This window comes from Castor canadensis, chromosome 2 (genome assembly GCF_047511655.1).
Source record: "Castor canadensis chromosome 2, mCasCan1.hap1v2, whole genome shotgun sequence".
NCBI lineage: Eukaryota > Metazoa > Chordata > Mammalia > Rodentia > Castoridae > Castor > Castor canadensis.
This window is the reverse complement of record NC_133387.1, coordinates 74,794,375-74,817,886: the sequence shown is the minus strand read 5'-3', so window position 1 is coordinate 74,817,886 and position 23,512 is coordinate 74,794,375. Positions and strand designations below refer to the sequence as shown.

The following is a 23,512-nucleotide window of genomic DNA, read 5'->3' as shown; positions in this document are numbered from 1 at the left end:
TAAATATCTGTAAGCTGATACTCAATTTGAAGGAGTTTTTCTAGATATAATTTTAGAGGAGATCAGGTCTGCTTTTCTCTAAATAGAATGTATAAGGTAGGACAAGCCATAGATACATCTTGATTCTTAAATCAATAAATACTTTTTTTTAAAAAATCAAGATAATACACGTTCTTGAGATGGGTGGTTTTAGTGATGGTTGCCTCACCATGCAAGTGTACATAATGCTATTGAACTTACAAATATATGTTAGGATGGTATGTTTTATAATAAAATGGTAAGTTTTATTTTAGCATAATAGAAACATGCTTAAGGGAAAAAGAAATACAATATTTATTTATAAAATTTACCTGTCTTATTTCAAATATTAAAAAAAGCAAAACCTAGAGAGCTTAAAACTATTAAAACTAATTTTGGGCAGGCACAGAGTTTCATTATGTAGCCCAGGATCCTCCCGCTCAGCACCCTAGGGCTGGGATAGAATTATAACTATGCACCACCATCTTCTGATTTTTAACTCTCAAATACTTTATAATATTTTATAACCTAAATTCTTTCAAAAAAAAGAAATCAATGGAAAGTTGTTAAGTAATACTGTGTTGGGTACTATACAGTCACTAAGTTAACAAACAATGAATGTTAGCCATACAACTATTAATCATGTTGATAAGCATATTTAAGAGAATATTAATTCTAAAACAATGTATATTGAAATAGTTCTGAAAAAGTTTATCATTAGTCTGACCTCTAAAGCCTATTTTCCCTTTTCTAGCTTCTTTCCCACCTATTCTTCCTCCTGAGCACATGCAACTTATTGACTCAATTATCCATATGTTCATATAATGGGAAGAAGGACTGCTTGGAATGGGTATAGTAAGAATAGAATGATAGGATAGGGAAGGACATAGACTAGGTCCAGTTTGATTTTTGTCTGTACTCCCAGTACTCCTTTATTCCCTGTTTCTTATAATTGATGGGTGCCCAGTAAAGTTTTGTTAAGTAATAAGTAACTACACAAATTCAATATAACTAAATTCAATGTAGCTAAACTAGACTCATCATTTGATTTCTTTTCCCACCCCTTCCAAACACTGACCTATTTTTACATCCCAGATCTGCTGTCTCCTGTCTAATTTTCAGTTGGTGGAACCATTATATACTCAGTGTTTCCTAAGGTAGACATCTGAGAATCATCCTATGCCACCTTTTACACAAATCCAGTGAACACGTCCACTTAGTGATATCATCTATTTGAGAAATCTTTTTCATTCCGTTCCTAACCACTGGCCTAGCCTTCACCTATTGTGTTTCTCTCAGACCCTGGCAAAAGTCGCTGCAATATCTTCTCATCCATAGTTTTGTTCTATCTAAATCCATCTTTTACATATCTACTACAAAAACAAACTAGTTTCACCATGATACCTTCTACTTTACTTTCATTACTTTCTATCTTATGACATATGAGTCAGGCTTCCTGTTTCACCAAGTTCATCTCTTCTTTTTCTTCCTGCCATGTTCTTACCCCTCAACCATCCTCATCCCATCCTCCTTTTTTGTTGCAGTTCATCTTTTGAGTTTCTTTCTTTGATGCTTCTTCTCCATAATGCCTTCCCTGAGCATTACTCCCTTTACTCTTCCATCCATCCACCACCCCAAACAACCTCCCAGCTCAGCCTCGGTGCTCTGCAGCTTCATCACAGCACTTTTTCCACTGAAATTAAAATTGGTTTGTTCCTTACAGATACAAGTTTACTGAGGCCATGAACCATCATTCTGGTCATCTTTGTACCTCCAGAAGACAGAATTATGCCTCACACATTAGTTTGCCAATGTAAAATGCATTTAAAATTTGTGAATTTCTTAAATACTCCTTGGGGTAGTATAACATTTTAAAAAATGCTTTCTACTAAATCTTCTTTTACTGAACATAATGTAGTTTGGCTAGCAATTCATTCACATATTTTTTCATATATAAATACATGTAAAAGTTATTTTGAGTTATCTTTATTCATTATATTCTCAAAGCAAAGAATTTGAATGTATCAAGAAAGAAATACTTTCCCACCCTCCACAAATTTAATCCTTCTGCTTCTTGGTATAGTACAACTGAACTTCTGTAGGCTACTTTGTTCTGCATTATCAAATATGTACTTATTTGACATATTCTGTAAACTGCATTCTGTTAACTCTTTGAAATATGCATAGCTGTGTATTAATTATATACTGTGAAACTTTTCTAAAAGTAATGCCGATGAGATTTTTTTGACGGTACTGGAATTTGAACTTAGGGCCTCATACTTGGTAGGCAGGCACTTTACCCATAACTCCAACCCTTTTGTATGTGGTGGGGGGGTATTTCGAGATAGGGTCTCAATAACTATTTTACCTAGATTGACCTTGAACCACGATCTTCCTGATCTCTGCTTCTTGAGTAACTAACTAGATGTGAGCCCCTGGCACCTAACCTGATAAGGTTTTAATACAATATTACTTTGGTGCTTTGTCTATGATTAAGGTAGAAAGGACTCCAGAAACTTTCTTCCATGTTGTAGTGAATGACATAGAAGTCATGAACAGAACATAAACTAAATAGCAAGATGAGCACAGCTCAAACATGAAGACTCATCATAGTGATGGTTGAAGTTGAGATAACTCTGAAAGGCATTTCATGTCTTTGATTTATATATACCTGATCTCCTGTTATCATCTTACATTTTTCCCTGGCATAATACGTCTCTGCAACCTGAACCTACTTACTCAATCTCAGCTTCCAGTGTTTAAACTCCTCCAGCATGCCCCACAGCCCCAGTGCTCTGATATTCTTGCCAAACCTGGTAGACTTGCTGCCTGAAATTTGATCTCTAGTATTCTTGGGGCAAACCCTTTATCATCTATGAACATAAGCCTCCTGCTGCCCTGATTTCTACTACACAAACCATTCTATGAGAAGCTCTTTTCTGACTTGAATGCCAGTTCTCTTTGTTGGTATTAGCATATATTAATTGACATGGGCTTTTGTTAGGACATTTCCATACATGCATGCACGCAATGAATTTTGATCATATTCATCCCCCTCTATTACTTTCTTACTTATTTCCACAAATTCCACCACATTAAAATGAAAACTCATTAAAAAGAAGAGTGGGACCTATTAAATTTGGTGTACATTTGTTTTTAATCTCTTGCTACATATAATTAGTCTCAGGGCATTAAGATTAAAAATGAAAGATTTTACAAATTTAAATTTTTTCCAGATCCAGCAATCTAGTGTCAGGTAGATGAAAGATAATGAGCTTTTCCAGACATTAGAAATGCTTGACAATGTTAGAGGGAACCATGGTAATAACACTTAATGTTTATTAAGTAAATATTTATTCACATTTATTAAATATTTCTGTGCAATGTGCTCATATTCATTATTTATTTAATCCTTACAAATCTAAGAACTCAATCAAATTATTATAATCCTCATATCATAAATGAAAAGAGAAAAACCTGAAGCCAGAGAAGTCAAGTAATTGCCCAAGGCATCACAGTAAAGGATAGAAGCAGGCTACTGAGCTGTACTGCTTCAACTCTTAATTAGGATATTTTCCTACCTTACACAATCACTCTTCAGAGTTTCAGTGTGTCTCTAATATTAGTAATCAATTGCAAGTCTAGTCTTTGTAACAGAAATCAATCTTTTATTGGCTTACTTGTATTTTTCATCTTTATTTGACACATCATGTTTGCTTCTCACTGTAGTCAAAGCCATCCATCACACTGCTGCCAGAATTACTACTGAACAGCACAACTGTGATGATCTCACTTCTGTGGTCTCCATGTGCAATGCCTCCTCATGTCACATAGAATACAATTCAGAATCTGGTTCTGGCATGAAATTACACTCCTGTGATTGGCACCAGCTTACCATGCTCCACTGGGACCAATTCCCAGAGGATTCCTACCAATACTGCTTCCTTCTATGTTGTAGCCAAATTTCCTTTTTGCCCCATTCCCTGTTTTGTGATTTAGAAATAGATCCATTTTCTGATCTCCAGGCAGACTGTCAGCAAATGTGTATCTTCTTCTAGCATGTCTCCAGAACCCATGGTTTGCACTTCTTTCATCTAATCTTACCTACAATTTATTACTTTCACATCCTTCATTTTTTTCCCTTTTACTCAGATTGCCTGAGTAATTATCTATCCTGTTAAGGTACATGTATTTTTACAAGTTACTTCAAAATCTTTTTGGATGATGAAGGTATATAAATATACACATACTTTTAAAAAATAACAAAACCTCTTCCTTTAAAGCCAAACTTGAAAAACAATTTCCTCCTGAAGCTATTTTAACTCCCATCTGTCTGAAGCATTTGCCTCATAGTTTTTACTCCTGTGACTCTGTTGATGTCTTTATGGCCTCCCAATCTACAGTCTGTCCCTCGGCTATACATGCTTGTGTCTACCAACTCTGACTTGATTGTAAGCATTTTAAGAGTCCTCTTTAATTTCCCTTCATACCTTTTACATAACATGGTTTCTGATGCTAAAGCCACAGTCACTTGAATCATGGTCATTTTCAATATGTACTACATCCATTTTTCTCAGTCTGCTTTCAAAATTTTTGGTCTTTAGTTTCCAGCAGTTTGATTTTAATGAGTCTGGGCATGAATTTCATTGAGCTTATCCTGTTTTAGTTTTACTGAGTTTTATGAATCTGTAGATTTATGTTTTGCCAAACTGGGAAGTTTTCAGCCATTATTTCCTCAAATATTGATTTCTACAACACACTCTTTCTCTACTCCTTCGAAAACTTTGTTGACATATATACATGCTAGCCACTTGATAAATTGTTTCACAGACTTCTTAGTCTGTTCATTTTTTTCTTTCTTACTTATTTCCACTATTCAGATTGGATAATAAATATTCATCCAATTCGAGTTCACTGATATTTTTCCTGCTTGTCTTTATTCTGTTCTTAAGTTCAGCCACTTACTTATTTTTTAGGGGATAACTATATTTTCAGCTGTAAAAGTTCAATTGATTCCCTTTTTGATACTCTATATTTCTCACCTAACACTCTTTCTCTTCATTTCAAGAGAGTCTTCCATTATTTTTTAGGGCATTGTTATAATAGCTGCTAAAAACTTGCTAATTCGAATACTTATGTCTCAGGTTTGCATCATTAGCTATCTTTTCCCCATGTGTATTTTTCAGGTTTTCTGGGTTCTTCACATGTTGAGAAATTTTGGGTTATATCTTGAATGTCTTAAATATCATGTTAGGAGACCCTGGTATCATTTAATTCCTATAAACAATATTGATTTGCTGTTGTTATTTTAGTAGGTAACTGAAATAGTAGATAACTGTTGTTATTTTAGTAGTTAGTTTTGGGTCATATATGCTAATCTGTTTTCTGTGAATTGTGGTTCCAATATCAGTTCACTTTTCAAGGTCTTTGCAGTATTATTCTGACTTATCTTACCTGTAAAAGATCTAGAGGCCTGTCTGGAGACTTTGTGGTGGTTTATTGTCTAATTCAATTCTCAAAATAATCAGCGTTTTTTAAGGCCCAGTCCATGCTTACTCAGCTCAAGGGTAAACTCAGGAGATCCTACACAACTTTTGAGGGTAGCATGTTTGAGGCTTCTCCTCTCTATGGTCTCTCTTTTCTTTCCTAGGACCCTCATATTTGTTGCTTCCCTTCTCTGCCATGTAGTTCCTAAAATAGCATCTCCAACCAGAATGCTGTGACAAGGGGATACAGAGAGAAAAAAAGCATCAGGAATCTTCCCCCATGCTTTTGAAGCCACTGTTTGTCTACTGACAGAAGGTTTCTCCTCTATTAACGTTTCAGGCATCTGCCACTGGATTCATGCCTCCTCACCCTTTGCTTAGCATTTACGGCCATTTTGAGATTTGCTTGAATTCTCTCCATCAGGTCTGTACATTAACAGCCTCAACTGTCTATTTGCTGACTTGAAGATTTCACAATGTATCATCCACTTCAGTATCTCTTACAAAAATACTTAAAATCTCACCCATTTTCAGAAAATTTCATTTGTTTTGTTCCATTTCTGTGTCTTACATTTAGACAATTTGAAAGAACATGTACCCTGTAGTTTAAAAGAAAATAGTTGATCAAAAATGCATAACTCTTACTTATCTTTAAGGTAAAATTAAGGTTTTGGACATAGCTCTGTATCATTAATGATGTTGATCACATGGGATTTTTTTTTTTTAAAGATTGCTTTGTAAGCAGCAATATTTTAAGACTCTTACAAGTAAATCATGTTAGTACAGGAATGTTTTAGACTATAGAGGTAATGTTCACAGTCATGAAGTAAAGAGTTATATGACTGGAACTGCTCCTAACCTGTTTTTCTACTCCTAAATTTGTCATCATTTCATTAAACTTGTTTGCCTAAGGGTAAAAAGTTTAGAAGAGGAAATACCAGGCTTCTGAAGTGCACTGATGAGGAAAAGAACACAGGTGTAAAAAACAGGCAGCTAGCCCAATAAGACTCCTGTATACACTGACTTGCTCTAACACTTCTAACCTGAGGAAACCCCACAGAGGGTAATTATGCAAGAGAAGCAAAATAAGCCATTTTAAGGAGAAATTGTTTTAATGGCTTTTTCAAAGCTCCATTCAAACATAAATATCATGAAATTCCCTTCTATTTGGGATTGCACTTACATAAGCTCTTCACATAATACTGTATTAGAGAATATAATGATATTTGTTAGCTGTCTTTTCCATAGTTTGTGTGCTTTTATTTCTCTTGATTATTAATGGTACAATAAGCATTCTTAAAGTTAACATAAGATAGAACTCTTTCTGCCAAGAAGCTGTAATAGCCTAAATATAAACACTACATGGCAAAAGACTTATGGGAGAATGAAGAAGCAGACAAATAGCTAGAGCTTGCCACTGTTTTGTTTTGTTTTTTAATTGTCAGTGGAGCTCCCTATATCAACTACCTACATTAACTGACCACAGATCTGAGGACTAAAAGCAAATTAGAAGTTATACAGCCTTACCACTCTGCTTTATAGAATCTTAACCATTTTGTTAGAACTTCTGTTTATCAGCTTTTAATTTAAAACCCATTCTAGGTTTTACTATTTTAAACATCACATTGAGCAAGCTGGCATCTGCAGTTGAAATAGTCAACTTTTCTTGCACTTTAGCAGAAATTAAATGTAGTCAGTAGTTAAAAATATTTTTCACTCCTTGAAAGCAATGTTTTATGGAATTTCTGTAAGAAGTGAGGGGGGAAAAAGACTTAGGATGATAATTATGTTAAAGAAGTAGATCCCAATGCATAGAAAACAAGGAAGGCCAGAGTTCAAGGTCTTGCCTTTTGTTAATTCAGGGTCCTCTGGATTTCACAGCATTAGTTAATCTTCTCCAAACTTTTTCTTTATTTCTAAAAACAATTACTGCAAGTCACAAAGAAATACTAAAGGGATGTTGAGAACTGTTTTATATCACATTTAGCATTACAAATAAAGCATTAGTTATGTTATGGTTTATATTAAGTATTTTTATATTTAATAATGCACTTGAATTTCTTCTTTTTTTAAATTTAGACTAACTTCCCTATAATCTTGAACAATACCAAAAAAAAATTTAAGAAGGCATGTTAAACTCATGTGATTTTATCATGGCAAAAAGATTGGCATTGTTTTAAGATTTTGCCAGAGAAAATAAAGCAGTGATTTTTGTAGTTTATTATCATTTGTAAATAAACTCACACTGGAAAATTATACCACTTCATCATAATATATAGCATCTTTAGTAATCCTCTGAAAAGAAAATTATGGTAAAATTTATCCAGGGTGGAATAGTGCTATAAAAGTTATCTACAAATTTGCTTCACTTAGCTCTCCCATCCCATGCATTGCAATGATTAACTTTAAATGTTATTAAATAATGTTTAATGTGCCAGGTTGATTTCCTAGTAATTATCTTGTTTTGAAAATTTAATAAGATTATTATTTTTCTCATTAAAAGCTAGACAGCTATTGTAACTTAACACTTTCTGACTTGGTAGACACGCTATTTTTAACAAATCTTATGACTTACTTTAAAAGGAGAAAAAAATCCCAAGGAACATGTGTATTTTTAGTCATGAGAGAAGAGTAACCCATAAATTATCAGCGAGGTGGGGATGGTGAATATATTTTGCCTACAAGTTATATTATGCTTAATGTTTAAATACGCAATAGTGATAACTTTTAAAGGACATACTGTAGTTTGTTCTTTAATGAGCCTCAAAATTTCAGTATGAAGAGGAATATAAAATTAAGTACCAGTCTTCTGTCATGTTGAAATATATTTGAATAAGTAGATTGTTATTCTCATGTTCTCATACGTTTTAAGGTGTGAGTGGTAGTAATGACCCAAAAGCAGTTAAATAAACTTTAAAATAAAAGCATCTTTTTGCCTAAGTCTTAACTGGTAAATGCCTTTGCATAAATTTGCATTTCTAAAACCTTCCCTTTTTTCCAAAGATTGACAAGTTAGTGTTTAGTTGAGAATTATTTTGTGTGTTCCCCTGTTACTTATGCATTAATTAGTTCTGTTTACCTGTGCATAATTTTTCCTGATTTCACAACAGTTGTTGTTCTTGTAATTGACAATGCAATTTACTGCATGTGTGCTTTCTGGCCTCCAAACAAGAATGTTAAGGTATACGCACCAATCTCTTCATTTCAGGTTGTTAAAAAAAAAACGTTAGTTGTGACTAATTTCCAATTAATTTGCAGTGGTTACAGGCGAATGAAACAATTGCACCTACTAATTAAAATTTAAAATATTCCAAAGTGTCATCTTTAGGTGTCTCTGGAATATATAATTTCCTTTTTGGTTCATTGCTGGATCTGTAGCACCCATGAGCTTGACAGCTCTATTAATTTATAGCTCTGTAATACCTATTAGTACAAAACATGAAAAAAATATCATTAATCATTTATTTTAATTTTGCAGCCCTGTCATTTTCTCAATATGTTTTAAAATTATGATGACACCATAACGTGCACAAATCGATCTGAAGAAGAGGAAACGGATCACACTACTTAGGAAAGATACTGCAGTAGATTATTAGCACTTAATTAATGCCAAGCTGATTAAATTTGATTACATTTTGCACAAAAATATTTTAAAAGTTTTATTCACCCTGCCATATTATAAAAGCTGTGACAAATGCTGTTTATAATTATACTTATATTTCTATAGTTCTTCGCATTAGTATATATTCAATTTAAATATTATGAATAAACCTAAATTGGTCTTTTTATTTATAAGTAGTCATTGCTTCAATTTTGAAAAAGTGTTTCTTTCTGGTTAAAAGATAATAGCCTATCATAATCATATTCTTTGATAGGAACTTCAAACACAATTGGACACAATGCCCAAAAACACTTAAGGGCAAAAATCAACTGAGAAATAAGCTCGATATGTGATACTTTATGCATTTGTATTGATGTGATCCAAAAATATGCTGAAGGGATAATATTGTATGTACCAAAGAGGATTTTAAAGCTAGTCTCCTAGTCCACGGACATCATCAGACTAATTCACAGCCTTGATTTCCTTCAGCAGTGATAGATTTGCCTTCTTGTGAATACAAACTATGGGATCACCGGGACTGTACATGACTTTGCTCTCACATTTGCCTTTTTACCCATACTTTTCACAGCTCTTCATTTTCTTTGATTTTGTATGTTGAAATTAGGAATAGTAAGGCTAATATATTCTAAACTTTTTATTAAGAGACAATAACTTGTATTGCTAAAAAACTGAAAGATTAAACTTTCATATGCACTAATTAAGAACTGGTTCAGCATTTCATAAGGATCTCACCCATCTCAAATAGAAATAGGAACTTTAATTTTAATGAAAATAAACTAAATAGACTTTAATAATATAATGTTGCTATTTCCTTGAATATTCAGTATACATTTGCATGTTTTATTTGAAGTGACCTAAAAAATTCAAAGCTTTCACATAGTATGCTATATTATACTCATGAAAATTCTTTGGGGTGAACAAATGGATATTATTAAACATAAATGTTCAAATCAATAAGTAAATTTAGTAAGATAATACAACTATTTGATCAAAGCCAAGTCAAAAAATTAGTAATTCATTTCACATTCCTTTCAGAAATACTTAATGATAAAGCATTACATTAATAATATCAATAGCACTTTATCAATATGATGGATTAATAAAGGTGTTGACATTCTCTCCCGGAATGTTACAAAGGAAAGGAAAAGAGAAACTTAAGGTGAGATTTTTTAACTCAGTGTAGCTATACAAATAGTCACACAAATATAAAATTTTAATAATGATGTGAATGAAATGTCTGAATAAAAGATTCACGTCAGGGTACTGTAAAAGGTGATGGTACGCCACTGTGTGATAATGGTAATCTGAGAGTGTGTAACAGAAAGATTTGATCTAAACCAGGCATGATGACACATGTCTGTGGTCTCAGACAGTTAGGAAGTGGATGTAGGAGGACCAACATTCAAGGCTGCCCAGGGAACAGCACAAAATCCTGCCTAAAAAGCAAATTAAAATCAAAAGGACTAAGGGCATGGTTCAAGTGGTAGAGTGTTTGTACAGCAAGCATAAGTCCCTGAGTTCAATCCTCAGTACTGTCACAAGAAAGAAAGGAAAGAAACAAAAAAACAAAGAAACAAAGAGGAAGGGAAGAAGAAAGGAGGGCAGGAGGGAGGGAGGGAGGAAGGAAGGAAGGGAGGATTTGATCTAGTCAAAGAAAATCCAGGAAGGCTTTTGAAGAATCTCAAAATGGATCTGAAGATTGATAGATGAGGAAGAAATAACCAAACCCCAAGAGTACCCTATGGAGAGAAAACAGCACAATGTGGAAAGGAGTACAGTATACAAGAATCTGAAAGAAGACATGATAGCTGTGGAACAAAAGAAGGGAGATGTGGAGTGGAATAGGCAGCTAAGTAGTGGTTGAACAGCAGGAACTTGAAGCCTACAGAAAGGGTTTTAGCTTTAGAGTAAGAACCATGTGGAATGGAAGAAAGATTTGAACAGGATAGTCATGTGAGCTGATTTGTGTGGTGACAAGACCCTCCTGGGTAGAGAATAGACTGGAAGGCAAGCAGTGAGTGAGCAGTTAACAGAATTTCTGTAATTGTTCAAACCTCAGGGAGTAGTAGTAGGAAAAAAAGTTAACAGATAGAGAAAAATCTTTGAGGAATAAAATCAAGCAGATTTAGTAATAGATTATTGGTATGGGATTTAAGGAAAAGGCACTGTCAAGGATGGGCTAGCCTTCTTGATTACCTTGATCAACTGAATAAATGATGGAGCAATTCCTTGCTATATGGGTAGCATGGAAAACAGCCAGGTAGTTTTCTCTTTATTTCAGTACTAGTTCAGCTAAATGATGTTCCCTAACCAATGTCCTAGACATAGTGTTGAGAATATGGAAAACTTTTATAGCTAAAATGTAAAAATTGGGCATCCAATCAAATTACCATAAATTACTGTAACACTGAGGGAAAAGCCTTTCAGATTGCTGTTCTGTTGCAGTCTAGAAATGAAACTCCCTTGGTTAAAAGGAAAAAAAGAATGCTTTCCTAATGACTAGTAAATGCCCCACATTTTTTTACTTTGGTTAGAAGCGGAATCTGGCATGTGGCAGGAATGCTACCAGGTATTTTAGAGAGATAACAGATGGCCATACTGTGCAGTTTCTCAATGTCACCCAAGGAATTCAGGAAGTTCTGTAATTTCTGAGAGAAATTACAAATGTGCTTTGCATTGGACTTCACATAATTACAGAAAAAAATAATCCATAACATTTATCAAGCATATGTATGACATGCATAACATCATTTGGTACTTGCAGTGCTATTGTTACACTCCTTCAGCAAATAGAGACTAAGGATCAAAAACATGTATGCTTTGGCCAAGGTCTTATAGCTGACTGGTGGTGGTGGCCACAGTGGGAATCAAGTCCATTTTCTTAGCCCCTACACTAAGTGGAAATGACCATATAGGAAATTTTATATGAAATATTATTCATTAAAAAAAAGTAAATCTTCAAGTTCAGAATATATTTTGGTTATGTACTGAAGGGGATTTGTATATGTGTGTTGTTGTGTTGTTATTGTTTTCTTTTGCTCTGCTGTTTGCTTTGTTTGTTTTTTTATGTAACTAAAGGTTTGAAAATGTCCCATGAAAACATAAAGTCACTGGATTAAAGTTGAAACATGGAAATAGTCAAAATGCTTTTCACATATCTTTGAACTTCACTAGTAACCAACATAGAGCATAAAAATATTTTGTAATGGAGAAAAAAAAAATCTTAAAAGAGATTTCAAATCTAGGTATAGCTATTTCTCTTGTGATATGGCCAAATAGCCCACCACAATCAGGAAAAAAATTCCCTTTTCCATACATTTAAAAAATTTCTGTGAGTTTCCTCAATAAGGAAATGTCCCAACATTACTTTTTAGAGAATTTGTTTTAAATCTCCATTCTGGTTTTTCTGAATTTGATGCTAAATCAAAGACTTTAACATTAAATTTGGAAATTATTACCATTCCAAAAAATAATGGCTACAATCATAAAGAAATTGGGAAGGAGTTTTTAGAAAATTATGTTTCCTTGATTGCATATTTGGCTATTATGGACCTGAAAACTTTAGCATGGACTTTATCCCCATGGTCATATGGCTCAACCACATGCTTGAATTCATAATGGTTTCCATTATTGGAAGGAGACAATCTTATTCCAGAATCAAGCAAGGTAACTGAATGTTCCAGATAACTGCTAAATTAAGCTTTCCCCACAGATATTTTATGGCATTTACTGGCTCTGAAAACTCCATTCATTTTTAACGGAACTGAAAAAAATACAGTGATGATAAACTCTTAAAGAAGCAGGGAAAGAAAATTTTGGCTAGACACAAGAAGAGTATTCTTAAAAGGAAGACACTACCTGCTGAGTACTTTCTAAGAACTACAATGTTGTGCTCACCCTAGTGCAGCACAATGAGAATCAAAGAGATTAGTCATTGAAGCTAAATTTAATCAATTGGTATATTACCAAAATTGAGGATTGTTAATATGCATTTCATTTCAGAATTTTTCACTGAATGCATTCTGAATGGTAGTACTTAGTAGAGCAAACATGTACTATAGAAAATTATTTCCACTTTTATTCAGCTTCAGCTATTGATCCAATAAAATGTGATTTTAAATTAAAATTTTCTTCTTTCATTTTGTTTTTCATAATTCTAGATTTAATTTTCAATATTTGATTTAATTACGTCAAAATTCAGGAAATTATTATCTGTTGATCAAATCTGGCCAGATGCCTATTTTTGTATAGCCAACGGATTATGAATGGGTCTCACATCTTTAAATGGTTGAAAAAAATCAAAAGAAAAATAATTTTTCATAATGTGAAAATTATATGAAATTCAAATTTTATTTTCCATAAATAAAATTTATTTATTTATTGGAAGAACGGCACATTCATTTATCTACTTGTAGTCTTAGCACATTAAGTCCAAATCTCTCTCAAGACCTGTTCCCGGTTCTGAATATTAGACCCACATCTCCAAAAGACATTGAAACTTCAGAATACCACACTCAACACTGACTTCACCAATTTCCTGATTCTAACCCCTATCAAAAGTACTTCTCTTTCTATAAAAAGCATCACTTTATACATAACAACTAAAGCCAAAAGCAAGGGTGTCTTACTAGCATTTTTCCCTTTTCCAATTCCCCACACATCCAATCTACCATGTCCTATAGATTTTTGCCTTTTCAATATCTCTTAACTCTTCCCCTACTCCATTTTCTTTGGCACCACCATAACTAAGTCCATTTTACTTCTTTTTTGAATTACTGCATCAACCTTCCATCTGATCTTCCTGCCACTGGTCTAGAACTCAGCCCCTAATGTAGACTGATAGAATGAAACTCAGATTTAGTTATGTCATGTCCTCATACTACAATAAATGGCAAGATTTTGTACTTCCATTGCTTCCTGACAATATCTCTGTAGCAAAACATATGTCACATCCTACTATTGGATATTTGTTACCATCATTAGACTATCAGCTTCTCAGGTTAAAAAAAATGTCTATTCAGTTTTAATTCCTGTACTAAGCTGAAGTAAGCTATACAATAAAGATAAGTAAAGTTGGGTTAATTAGGATTTTTTTTTCCATTACTCTTTGTTCAGTCATCTTTTAAGAGTGAGTATAAAAAGGTACTGGTTAGTCAGTCAATAGGTTCTAATTGGTCTTGTATCTTAGGAGGTGAAATAAAATGAAAAATAGACCAGGACTTCCTAAATTTAAACATATATGCAAATCACCTAATGTTTTTGTTACAAAGTAGAATCTGATTGGGAAAGTCTGTATTTCGAAGAATGATGTCAACTTCCTCTTCTATGGATCCCATTTGGAGAACTAAGACACTAGAGCACAATAGGGGCTTTCACAGAGGAAACTTTTTAAAAAATATTCATCATTTATACCAAAATAAATATGCACATTTTAAAAACTAGAAATACAGACTTGCAATAGTCATCCTCTGTCCCATTATTGCTGTGTCACAAGGTCCACTCCTCAGATGCAACTACTTTGGTTCTTCATCTATTTCTTCAAATAGCTAACTCCATCTCTGTAAATAATATCGTGTGTTATTATTTTTTGATGTGTTAATTATAGTTACTATACTTAATTCATCTTATAGAAAGATGAATTTTTATTGTTCTTGTTGTTTTGGTGAGACTGGGTTTTGAACTAAGCACCTCACATTTCCAAAGCAGGCCCTCTACCACTTAAGCCACACCTCTAGTCCATTTTGCCCTGATTATTTTGGAGATGGGGGTCTCATGAACTATTTGGCAGGGTTGAATTCAAACCACAATTCTCCTGATCTCAGTCTCCCAATTAGCTAGGATTGCAGATGTGAGCCACTGGCACCCAGCTAGAAAGGTAGTTTTTAACGTTCTTACATTACTCTGTTTCCCCTACTAATAATTAACATTTACTAAATGCTTTTTTAATGCTGCAGGTACTATTCTAAACATTTCATGTACATTGATCCATTTAATCCTTACAAGAAACCCATGAGATACTATATTAAAGTATTTGCAGTATTGATAAAGGTAATGAATTACAGTAACTTACACAAAGTCCTTAGATAGGAAATTGTGGAGCCAGAGCGTCACCATGCTGTTTGTGTTCTGAAAATAATTTTTAATTATTTCATCCATATCAATAAAAATGTATAATCATTGAGACTAGAAAAAAATGTCTACTTCAGAACCAGAACCAATCCACAATCACATTTTCTTTCTTGTAAAGTTTTTAGAGTTCATTCTTTCTTCTCCTTGCAAAGTCATCCTTATATGACAACTACTTATAGTAGTTGTCATTTTCATTTAAAAAATACTCCATATATCAATCTACCTGTTACACTCCTCTTCTTTATATGTCCAAAGCCTTTTCTTGAAGTTTCCCTCTAGATATTTGCAAATCTGTCATCCTAGATCTTGGTTTAATTATCTGTTGTTTTTTTAATCTCTTTCTTAGCTCACACATTTGTTTTGATGGAGAACACCCTCAAAAACATTTTACAGAATATAGAAGAGGCAAAATCTCTAGATTCTTTTGTGACTCAAGATGTATTCAGTCTACTCTTACATAATCCTTACATTGACCAAGAAATCTAGGAAGCTCTAACATTTTTGAGATGTCTGATGTCATGGAACTTTTTTCTTTAAATGACCAGTTTTTCCTCTCTGAGGGCATTTAGACTGTTATGTTTAACTTTTTGCTTTTAAATTCACCACAACATGTGATTTAAGCAAGGCAAAACAGGGATAGATATTTGTTGTTAAAAAAGAGGAAAGTTGGGTGTGGTGGCACATTCCTGTCATCCCAGCAACTTGGGAGGGTGAGGTGGGACGGTCAAAAGTTCAAGTCCAGTCTGGGCTACATAACAAACCCTGTCTCAAAAAAGAGAGGGTGGGAGAGAGAGACAGAGACAGAGACAGAGAGAAGTTAATTTCAGGACAATAGCTAGCACCAACATGCCTAAATGGAAATTAGCAAGAGAAGCCTAAGAGATCTGAGAGTCACTTATCAACTTGAATCTCATCAAATTATTTTGGCCTGTAGCATAAATAAAGATGTTAATACCTACCTCCTAGGATTGGCAGGATAAAACTAGATATTATAAAAATAAAATGATGAGAAGAATTCTTCTTTTATTGTGCTGAGTGGGGATACATTGTGGCATTTACAAAAGTTCTTACAATGTATCAAATATATCATACTTGAATTCACCCCCTCTATCTCTCTCCTTTATCCCTTCCTCTCCCCATTCCTGGAATGGTTTCAAACGGGTGCCATTTTTGCATTTACATACATATGTATACATTTTTTGAGCCATATTCACCCTCCTACCCCTCTTTCCCACCACCTCTCCCCTCTCACTGGTACCAATTCCCCACCCCACCCTACCCCACCCCACCCCACAGGACCTTTTCCACCCTCCTGTTCTCTGATTTTGTAGTAGCGAGAAAAAAAAAATGACACTTTTGCTTGTTTGAGATACAGGTAGCTACACAAGGAATTTCCTTGTGATATTTCCATGTATGTATGTGTATATATACATATATATATATAAGCCCAATTAGTTCATCTCTTTGTTTTTCTTCATTCTCTCTTATGGTGGTTTTAGCCACTTTAAGAATTCTATATGCATTCTTGTGTAGAGAATATATCAACCATAGAATTTCTCCTTTGATAGAATTGTTAACCAACTATCTAAAACTGTTACAAAAAAAAAATGTGCGAATGGACTTATAAGGACAGGTTTGTTTGGCTCATAGTTTCAGAGTTTTCAACCCTGGTTTTTTGGGTAGTGTAGCATCATGGCATAAGCCTGTGGCCTGTAACATAGGAAGCCAGTTCACCCCTGGCAGTGGTGAAACATAAAGGTAAAGAAGAGGCTGTGATACCAATATTCTCCTCAAGGACCTGACTTATTACCACTGGGTCCCCACCTCCTAAAGGTTCCACCACCTTCCAATAGCACCATAGTCTGGCGACTAACCCTTTAATATATGAGTGTTTGGTGGTCATTTCAGATTCAAACTTTAGCATCAGTATGAGAATTCCTTTAAAAAAGTAAGTCCACCTCTGTTCTAATCTTGTCAGAATGTTTTGATAATCTTAGATAAGGAGGTATGACCTCAAGGAAAAGACTGTTGAGGAGAGTGCTTAAAAAACCTGAGGAGGAGAAATGCTACTTTTCAAAATAAAAGGTGGTGGGAATATTTGACTCTTGGAGACAGGGAGCCAGAAAAAACTTACCAATAAGCAAAGATAAGTACTGTCTTCTAACCAGAGAAGACTCACCTCTCTCCCTTCCTTCTTTAAATGCACTGAAGAAAGTCTTTGGAAAGAATACTAATTCTAAGTAGAATAGCCCTTGTTTACTATGTACTGCAAGTGCAGTGTGGTTTAAACTCTATTTTCTATACCTTTTATGAAATTACATTTCAATTCTACATTCTTCAGCAGTTTTTATGCAAGTGGTCTTCTGTTGATCTAGCTCAAAGAGGTGAATGAGACACTATTAGAGTAATATGTACAAAGCACTTAGTATAAAAGTTGCACAGTAAGAGACAAATAAGTCTTGATTTTATTCTTACTATTATTCTTTTAAAAATTTTAATTTACACATCATAATTGCATATATTTACACTATCATTCTTAATATTGTGATTTTGAGTTAAAATTATCACACTATGCACCCTTAACAATATAATAGAAATGGGAAAATCACCTTGGCATCTTTGACCTGGTTACTGGTTTCTATGTGTATACCTTTGAATCATGTTGAATACCTATAAAAATGAAACTGAAATAAAATTTTCCAAGTTCATATTTTTACATGTAGCCAATGTGAAAAAGGAAGACAGAAACAGAAAGTCATGAGGTAATAGAAATATCCTTCTTCTGCTACTTAGGCTTTCCAAAAGAATAGGTGCTCTGCAGAAACAAAGGGTTTTGATAAGAGGACATGATTCCATTTATGACAATATTTGTCCTGCATTTTTAAAGCAATGTTCTACTATCTTCATGGATCTGTTCCAACTTCAATCTTAGTGGAGCACATTTTGCTCCTGCCCAAGATACATAGACATGTAAAGATTCGATAAGATGCTGTATGCAGTGAGTTTGGAAGTCACCCCTGTTTTCCATAAACAACAGACAAAAGGGATGTGAATTTAACTTTTTACAGAAATAAAGTTATATTTTTTGAAAATTGTTTTCTCTGACAATAAGAGAGAATAAACAACCAAGAAAACAAGCTATGGCTAATTGCAGAAAATAGAACTGACTGTTCCATGTCTTTGAAAGCAAAAACTAAAGCTGTGTATTAGTGACGTTGTATAAAGAGCACTAAGTGAGATACTGTGTTGTTTTTAAAGGAAGAAAAACAAATGATTTCTCAAAAACAACAAAAAGTATCACCAGTATAAACAAAGTCATGATCAAACAAAATTCAAATACCTAAAAACAAAACCACGAAGAGCAACCCAAACCTCACAGTTGACAGCTATGTGGCATTTGGCTGTACTTTGCCATATATTGATGCTCATTTTATATAGAAAGAGAGTTTTCTTTTGAAGTCTTAACAATTTGGCAATAATTACCTAATTTTCCAAATTGTCCCAATGCTATCGTACCCTCCAAAGGATTTAGTTGCACCTATGAATCAGAACCCTGCCTTTCTAATTTATCTGCTGTTTCATTTGAATTTAGGTTACTATACAAGTAAAATCTGACAACTGTTTCCCCAGGTACTCATTTAAAATGACATTTTATGCACAAAGTGATTTGTTTTCATTTACGAAACTAAAAATATAGTGTCTTTCTGCTTAGCTTATTTCAGCACATACAATAGTATTGAACATGCTTCTTTAATTTCTTTTTGCTACAAGACTATAATTTCTTGGGGGCAAAGATTGTATTTTGTCTATTTACTGTCAGTAACTGGTACAATTTCTGAAGTGTAGTAGGAGCTGAATAAATTTTTAGGAAGTGAATAAATGGCTCTGTAATAGATTCTGTCTGAAGTAAGAATTCAGAGGAATTTAAAGATCAATGGCTTAAGATTCAGTGTAATCTAACAGTGAATATTAAGGGAGAAAATCTGGTAGAAACCATGTTCGATCTGTATAGATGGGCTTGCTTGGGCATCTTACTGTCTGGCTATTAATTCCTCAGTTCATAGGATAATAAAAATAAAGTCAGATATTCAGAGAGTTTGGGCCTGGCTTACCCTAGTGGCCTTTACAAGCGCAATTGATTTTTACAGTAAAAGGAAGAGCATTGAGTTTTTCCAGTATAACCTGATTCCAACAGACTTAAATAATATTCATTCTTTCCAGGCTTTTCACATACTTCTGTCTTTCTAGACTGTAAAGTGAATTTCCATTACCCAAAAGCCCTAGTTCTGATTTTAATGATCCTGTCCACGTGATAAACTTATTTTTTTTTGTTTCATTGCTATTAGTGAATGACAAGTGAAGGATATTCATTTTAACTTGAAAATGTCAGGTATGCACTTTAAGAGATATATTTTTACACGTTTTAATGAGGTGCTGTTTCTCTTTGAAAGAAATACTCATCTCTGATGCAGATGCTATACGGGTGACAACTGATATTTAATAAGCGATGGTTCTTGTATTACTCGCAGTTTCGCTAAAGAAAATGTCTCAGATTGCTTTTGAAAAACTCTTAGCGTCACTAGCCCAAAGGCAAGATGTGACCTTTTTATTACATAATGAGAATCATTTATTATCTTACAATGTATCTTAAAGTCACAGACAAAATGCCACTTTGATAATTGCTTTCAATTAGCTTTGAGCATAGCATATATTCATAAAATGTCTTCTCTAATTTAGAGTTGAATTAGAGAAAATTGCAGACATAATCTACTTTAAGGTTGTCTCATTTAAAGTGATTCGTAGTTTTATATCAAAGAAATCAAAGCGAGTAGCTTTACAACAGTCTTTCCAAGTGTTTTAAGCAGTCTTTTCAATATTTGATTCTATTCTATTACCAATTAATTAACAAATTAGAAAGCTAGTTCATCATTTCTGACCTTTTATGCATGTTAACTTTTGACTCTCAGTCTTAATGATTGTTTTGAAATTAAGCCTTGCAGTTCGTGTTGAAAGAGAGAAACAATCTGATTAGGAAGATAAATAAGGCTTGCCGGATCCTAAGTACATCCTAATGTTGGACCATAACTAGGACTGTGAATAGTGTAATGGTATATCTCTTCCTGCTTTTAATAAATAATACATGACTAATGGTCAATAAATTATACTGGTTAATCATGCAGCCCGAAGTCAGAGCTTGAGGTATGATAGTACATGTATCGTTAGGGATAACATGATATTTAAAATGTGACGAGCTCAATTTTATGTTTTGTAGTATCCTGAGCATTGGAGTATTGTTTAAATGCATCTTCTTCCTACCTTAAAGAATTTTGAGCTAATAAAACTCTGAAGCTGCATTTTACCCTTGTGGTATTTCAGTAACTCATGAAATAATATTAACCTTAACAGAGAGTCTTAGAAGTTGATATTATAGCTGGAGATTACTCTACCCTGTCTCTCTCTCTTCTCTTTTTCCTAGATAAAAATTACACACAAGAACCAAGCCCCAATGCTGATGGGCCCTCCTCCAAAAACCGGATTATTCTGCTCCCTTGTCAAAAGAACAAGAAACCGAAGCAAGGAATGATCCTGTATCAGTTCATTCGTAAGAATCTAATTAGCATAATTGGGCCATGGAACATTTACGCTGGAAATCTTTCAACAAATTCAAGTCTCCTGCTCATGCAAAATCATGGAATCAGTTTAACACTTTTTTGTTACTGAGCTACTGTAAAACTCAGCTATTAGAAAATTTATTGTCTCCGTTTTTATAAGCATCATTGCATGAAGAAAGCCGAAGTTTACATAAAGTGATATCACATATTTTTGTTGCATGAACTCCCATAGATTTTTATGTCTCCCACCCACATCTTACCCCATTTCCATTTACTAACCTGTGAGAAAAACCTATGAAACATGAAAAGGAAATATCATGGGAAATGTGATTCTTGATATGATTTCAATTATTAATAAGCACTTATCAATAATGCTACAATGATCATGTGTGCAGATTGCTATACTTTTCCCTTTTAGAATCAGTGTATCAATGATCTTTGATCTAGACTTGAGGAGAAACTTTTAACTCAAAGGTTTTGTTAAATAATTGCCTATGATAACTTGCTATGTCTACATAGTTTTTCTTCAGCATCTTAACTCTTCTGAGTAGAAATTAAAATATCAGGCATAAAGTTGTCTTCTGCCTGAAAAATAGAAAGTTTTTTCATTTTGTTTGGTTTTTAATTCCAAAAAATGAGTGAAAACATGCTACTTGGCAGTGAATTGCAGTAATATGACAAATCATTTCTCCATGCATGAAAATCTAGAAGAAATTTTATAATCACACCAGTAACCAAATAGATGTTTTAAGCTATGTGTCTAATTAATGAATTTTCCAACAAAGATTCAGAAAAAGATGCTTGAGAAAAATGGGTTAATGAACCATTGTGGAACAAAGTTCTGATTCTTATACTTAATTTCATGACAATTAAAATGTTGGAAGAGAATAACACAATTAATATGGTTAAAAATTTCACCTTTCATAGACAATAATCATAAGGCACAGCCCAAGCTCAATTGCCAATTTCTTGGTTATTTGGTCCTTTATAAATATAGGTGTCTCTAGTTTTTAATTGATTAGTTTCGGTGTACTTAAAGAAAGAAAATGATTGTATCAGTTCCCTTCTAAAATAAATTGGTACCTGCACTAACATTGAGCAAATCATGCATGCAATTAGCCTCCTTCTACTCATCTACTCCATCCTATCCCTATGACATTTTAATTGTTTATTTGGAAATGTCTAATGGCCTAGACCACTGTTTAAAGTGCTCATGGCTTGTTTGAATTCTCTGATCATTTAAAGAAATCATGAACTTATTACTTGACTTAGTATTTCATTATGCCTATGATATAAAATGAAATGCTTCTGAGCAGTTTTGATATTGTTCATTCTTATTGACCTGCATCTCATCATTGCATGTTTTATGTTTTCAAACATGCCATAAGGAAAACAAATGCTTGAAATGCATGATTTATTAGTTTTCCTATCTACTCTGCATTAAAGTGCTAATGATTTATCAGTTCTATTTTTCTATTGATTCATTCATCTTTGAATAACAAATAGCATTAAGTGACTCTGTTGAACACAATCCTGTGCATGGATTTATGAATTTCAAGTGAAATTGCTATAATTTTAGTTCTTTGGTTTGAAAACTCAACTGAATGTTGTTATATCAAATAGCTACTCTCAAGTAATGTGCTATAATGGAAGATTGTGTTTAAGGCATATTCTTTCAGTGTTCAGGAACACTGGATGATAAATATCAACCAACAATAAGTTTAATTGTTTTAAAATAAAAGCTTTTGAATAATTTAGCATTCCAAGGGAAATTATGATTACAATTGCAAATTCAGTACAGCAATCACTTGCCCTAGTAAAATATTATAAAAGCTATTTGGCAGAACAGTAATCTAGACCAAAAGTAAGCTCAAAACAGTAACAAATGTATTACTGACATAATGTTACAGAACACACACATTGATTTGTGTATCTATGGTTACAGGTAATAAATATTTTCACACGACTTAACAAATTTTTCTGTAATGGGCAGGCAGGCCTCATGTCAAAAACATAGTTTGAAGCCACAAATTGTTTTATGTTCAGTACAACATGCAATTATTTCTTGGCTACCTTTTATAGTATGTAGTTTGAAGACAGCAACAGATTCTGAATCATTCTTAACAATCTGTGCACTGGAAAGCTGTTGGACTGACAGTGGAATAAGACAAATTAAACAACCTGCCCATGATTTCAATGACTGCAACAGTGAGATGTGGTCTCACTTCCGTGTAGCTACGTAGCTATAATTAGTGCGAATAGTAGTTGTTCACATTTTCAGTCAGTTGGATTCACCAGTACCACTAATAAATGTTCAAATGTGGATCAAATTTGACTTTTCCCAAGTCATTTTGTAAAGACACTGATGTGCTTGCCCTCCAAGCACACTACTCCTGGGGTTTGAAAGTAGTTTTTAAAAATCTACTTTAATGATTTTGAAATCAGAGAAGATATTCTCTCCTTTTTTATGACAGCTTCATGTGAATAATATATATTTTAAGGAAAATTCTAAATGAAAAGTTCTATGGCATATTAAAATACTGAATAATGAATGTTAGCTTTGCAAGATGGAAACTTTTTTCTATGTGTGTGGGTGCGTGAGTTGTTGAGTCAACCTCTTTTAAATAGAGTAGAAATAGTTGTAT

General features: G+C 33.6%; 1 protein-coding gene across 10 annotated transcripts in view; it reads left to right on the top strand.

The window, feature by feature from the left end:
• Positions 1–22,326, top strand: part of Dgkb (diacylglycerol kinase beta) — a 648,179-nt gene extending 625,853 nt beyond the window's left edge. For all 10 annotated transcript variants that reach the window (XM_074065058.1, XM_074065065.1, XM_074065064.1 and 7 more), the window contains one exon: positions 20,732–22,326. In XM_074065058.1, coding sequence (XP_073921159.1) covers positions 20,732–20,839 — 108 coding nt within the window. In that variant the 3' untranslated portion in view covers positions 20,840–22,326. The remainder of the gene's footprint in view (positions 1–20,731) is intronic.
• Positions 22,327–23,512: the final 1,186 nt, after the last annotated feature.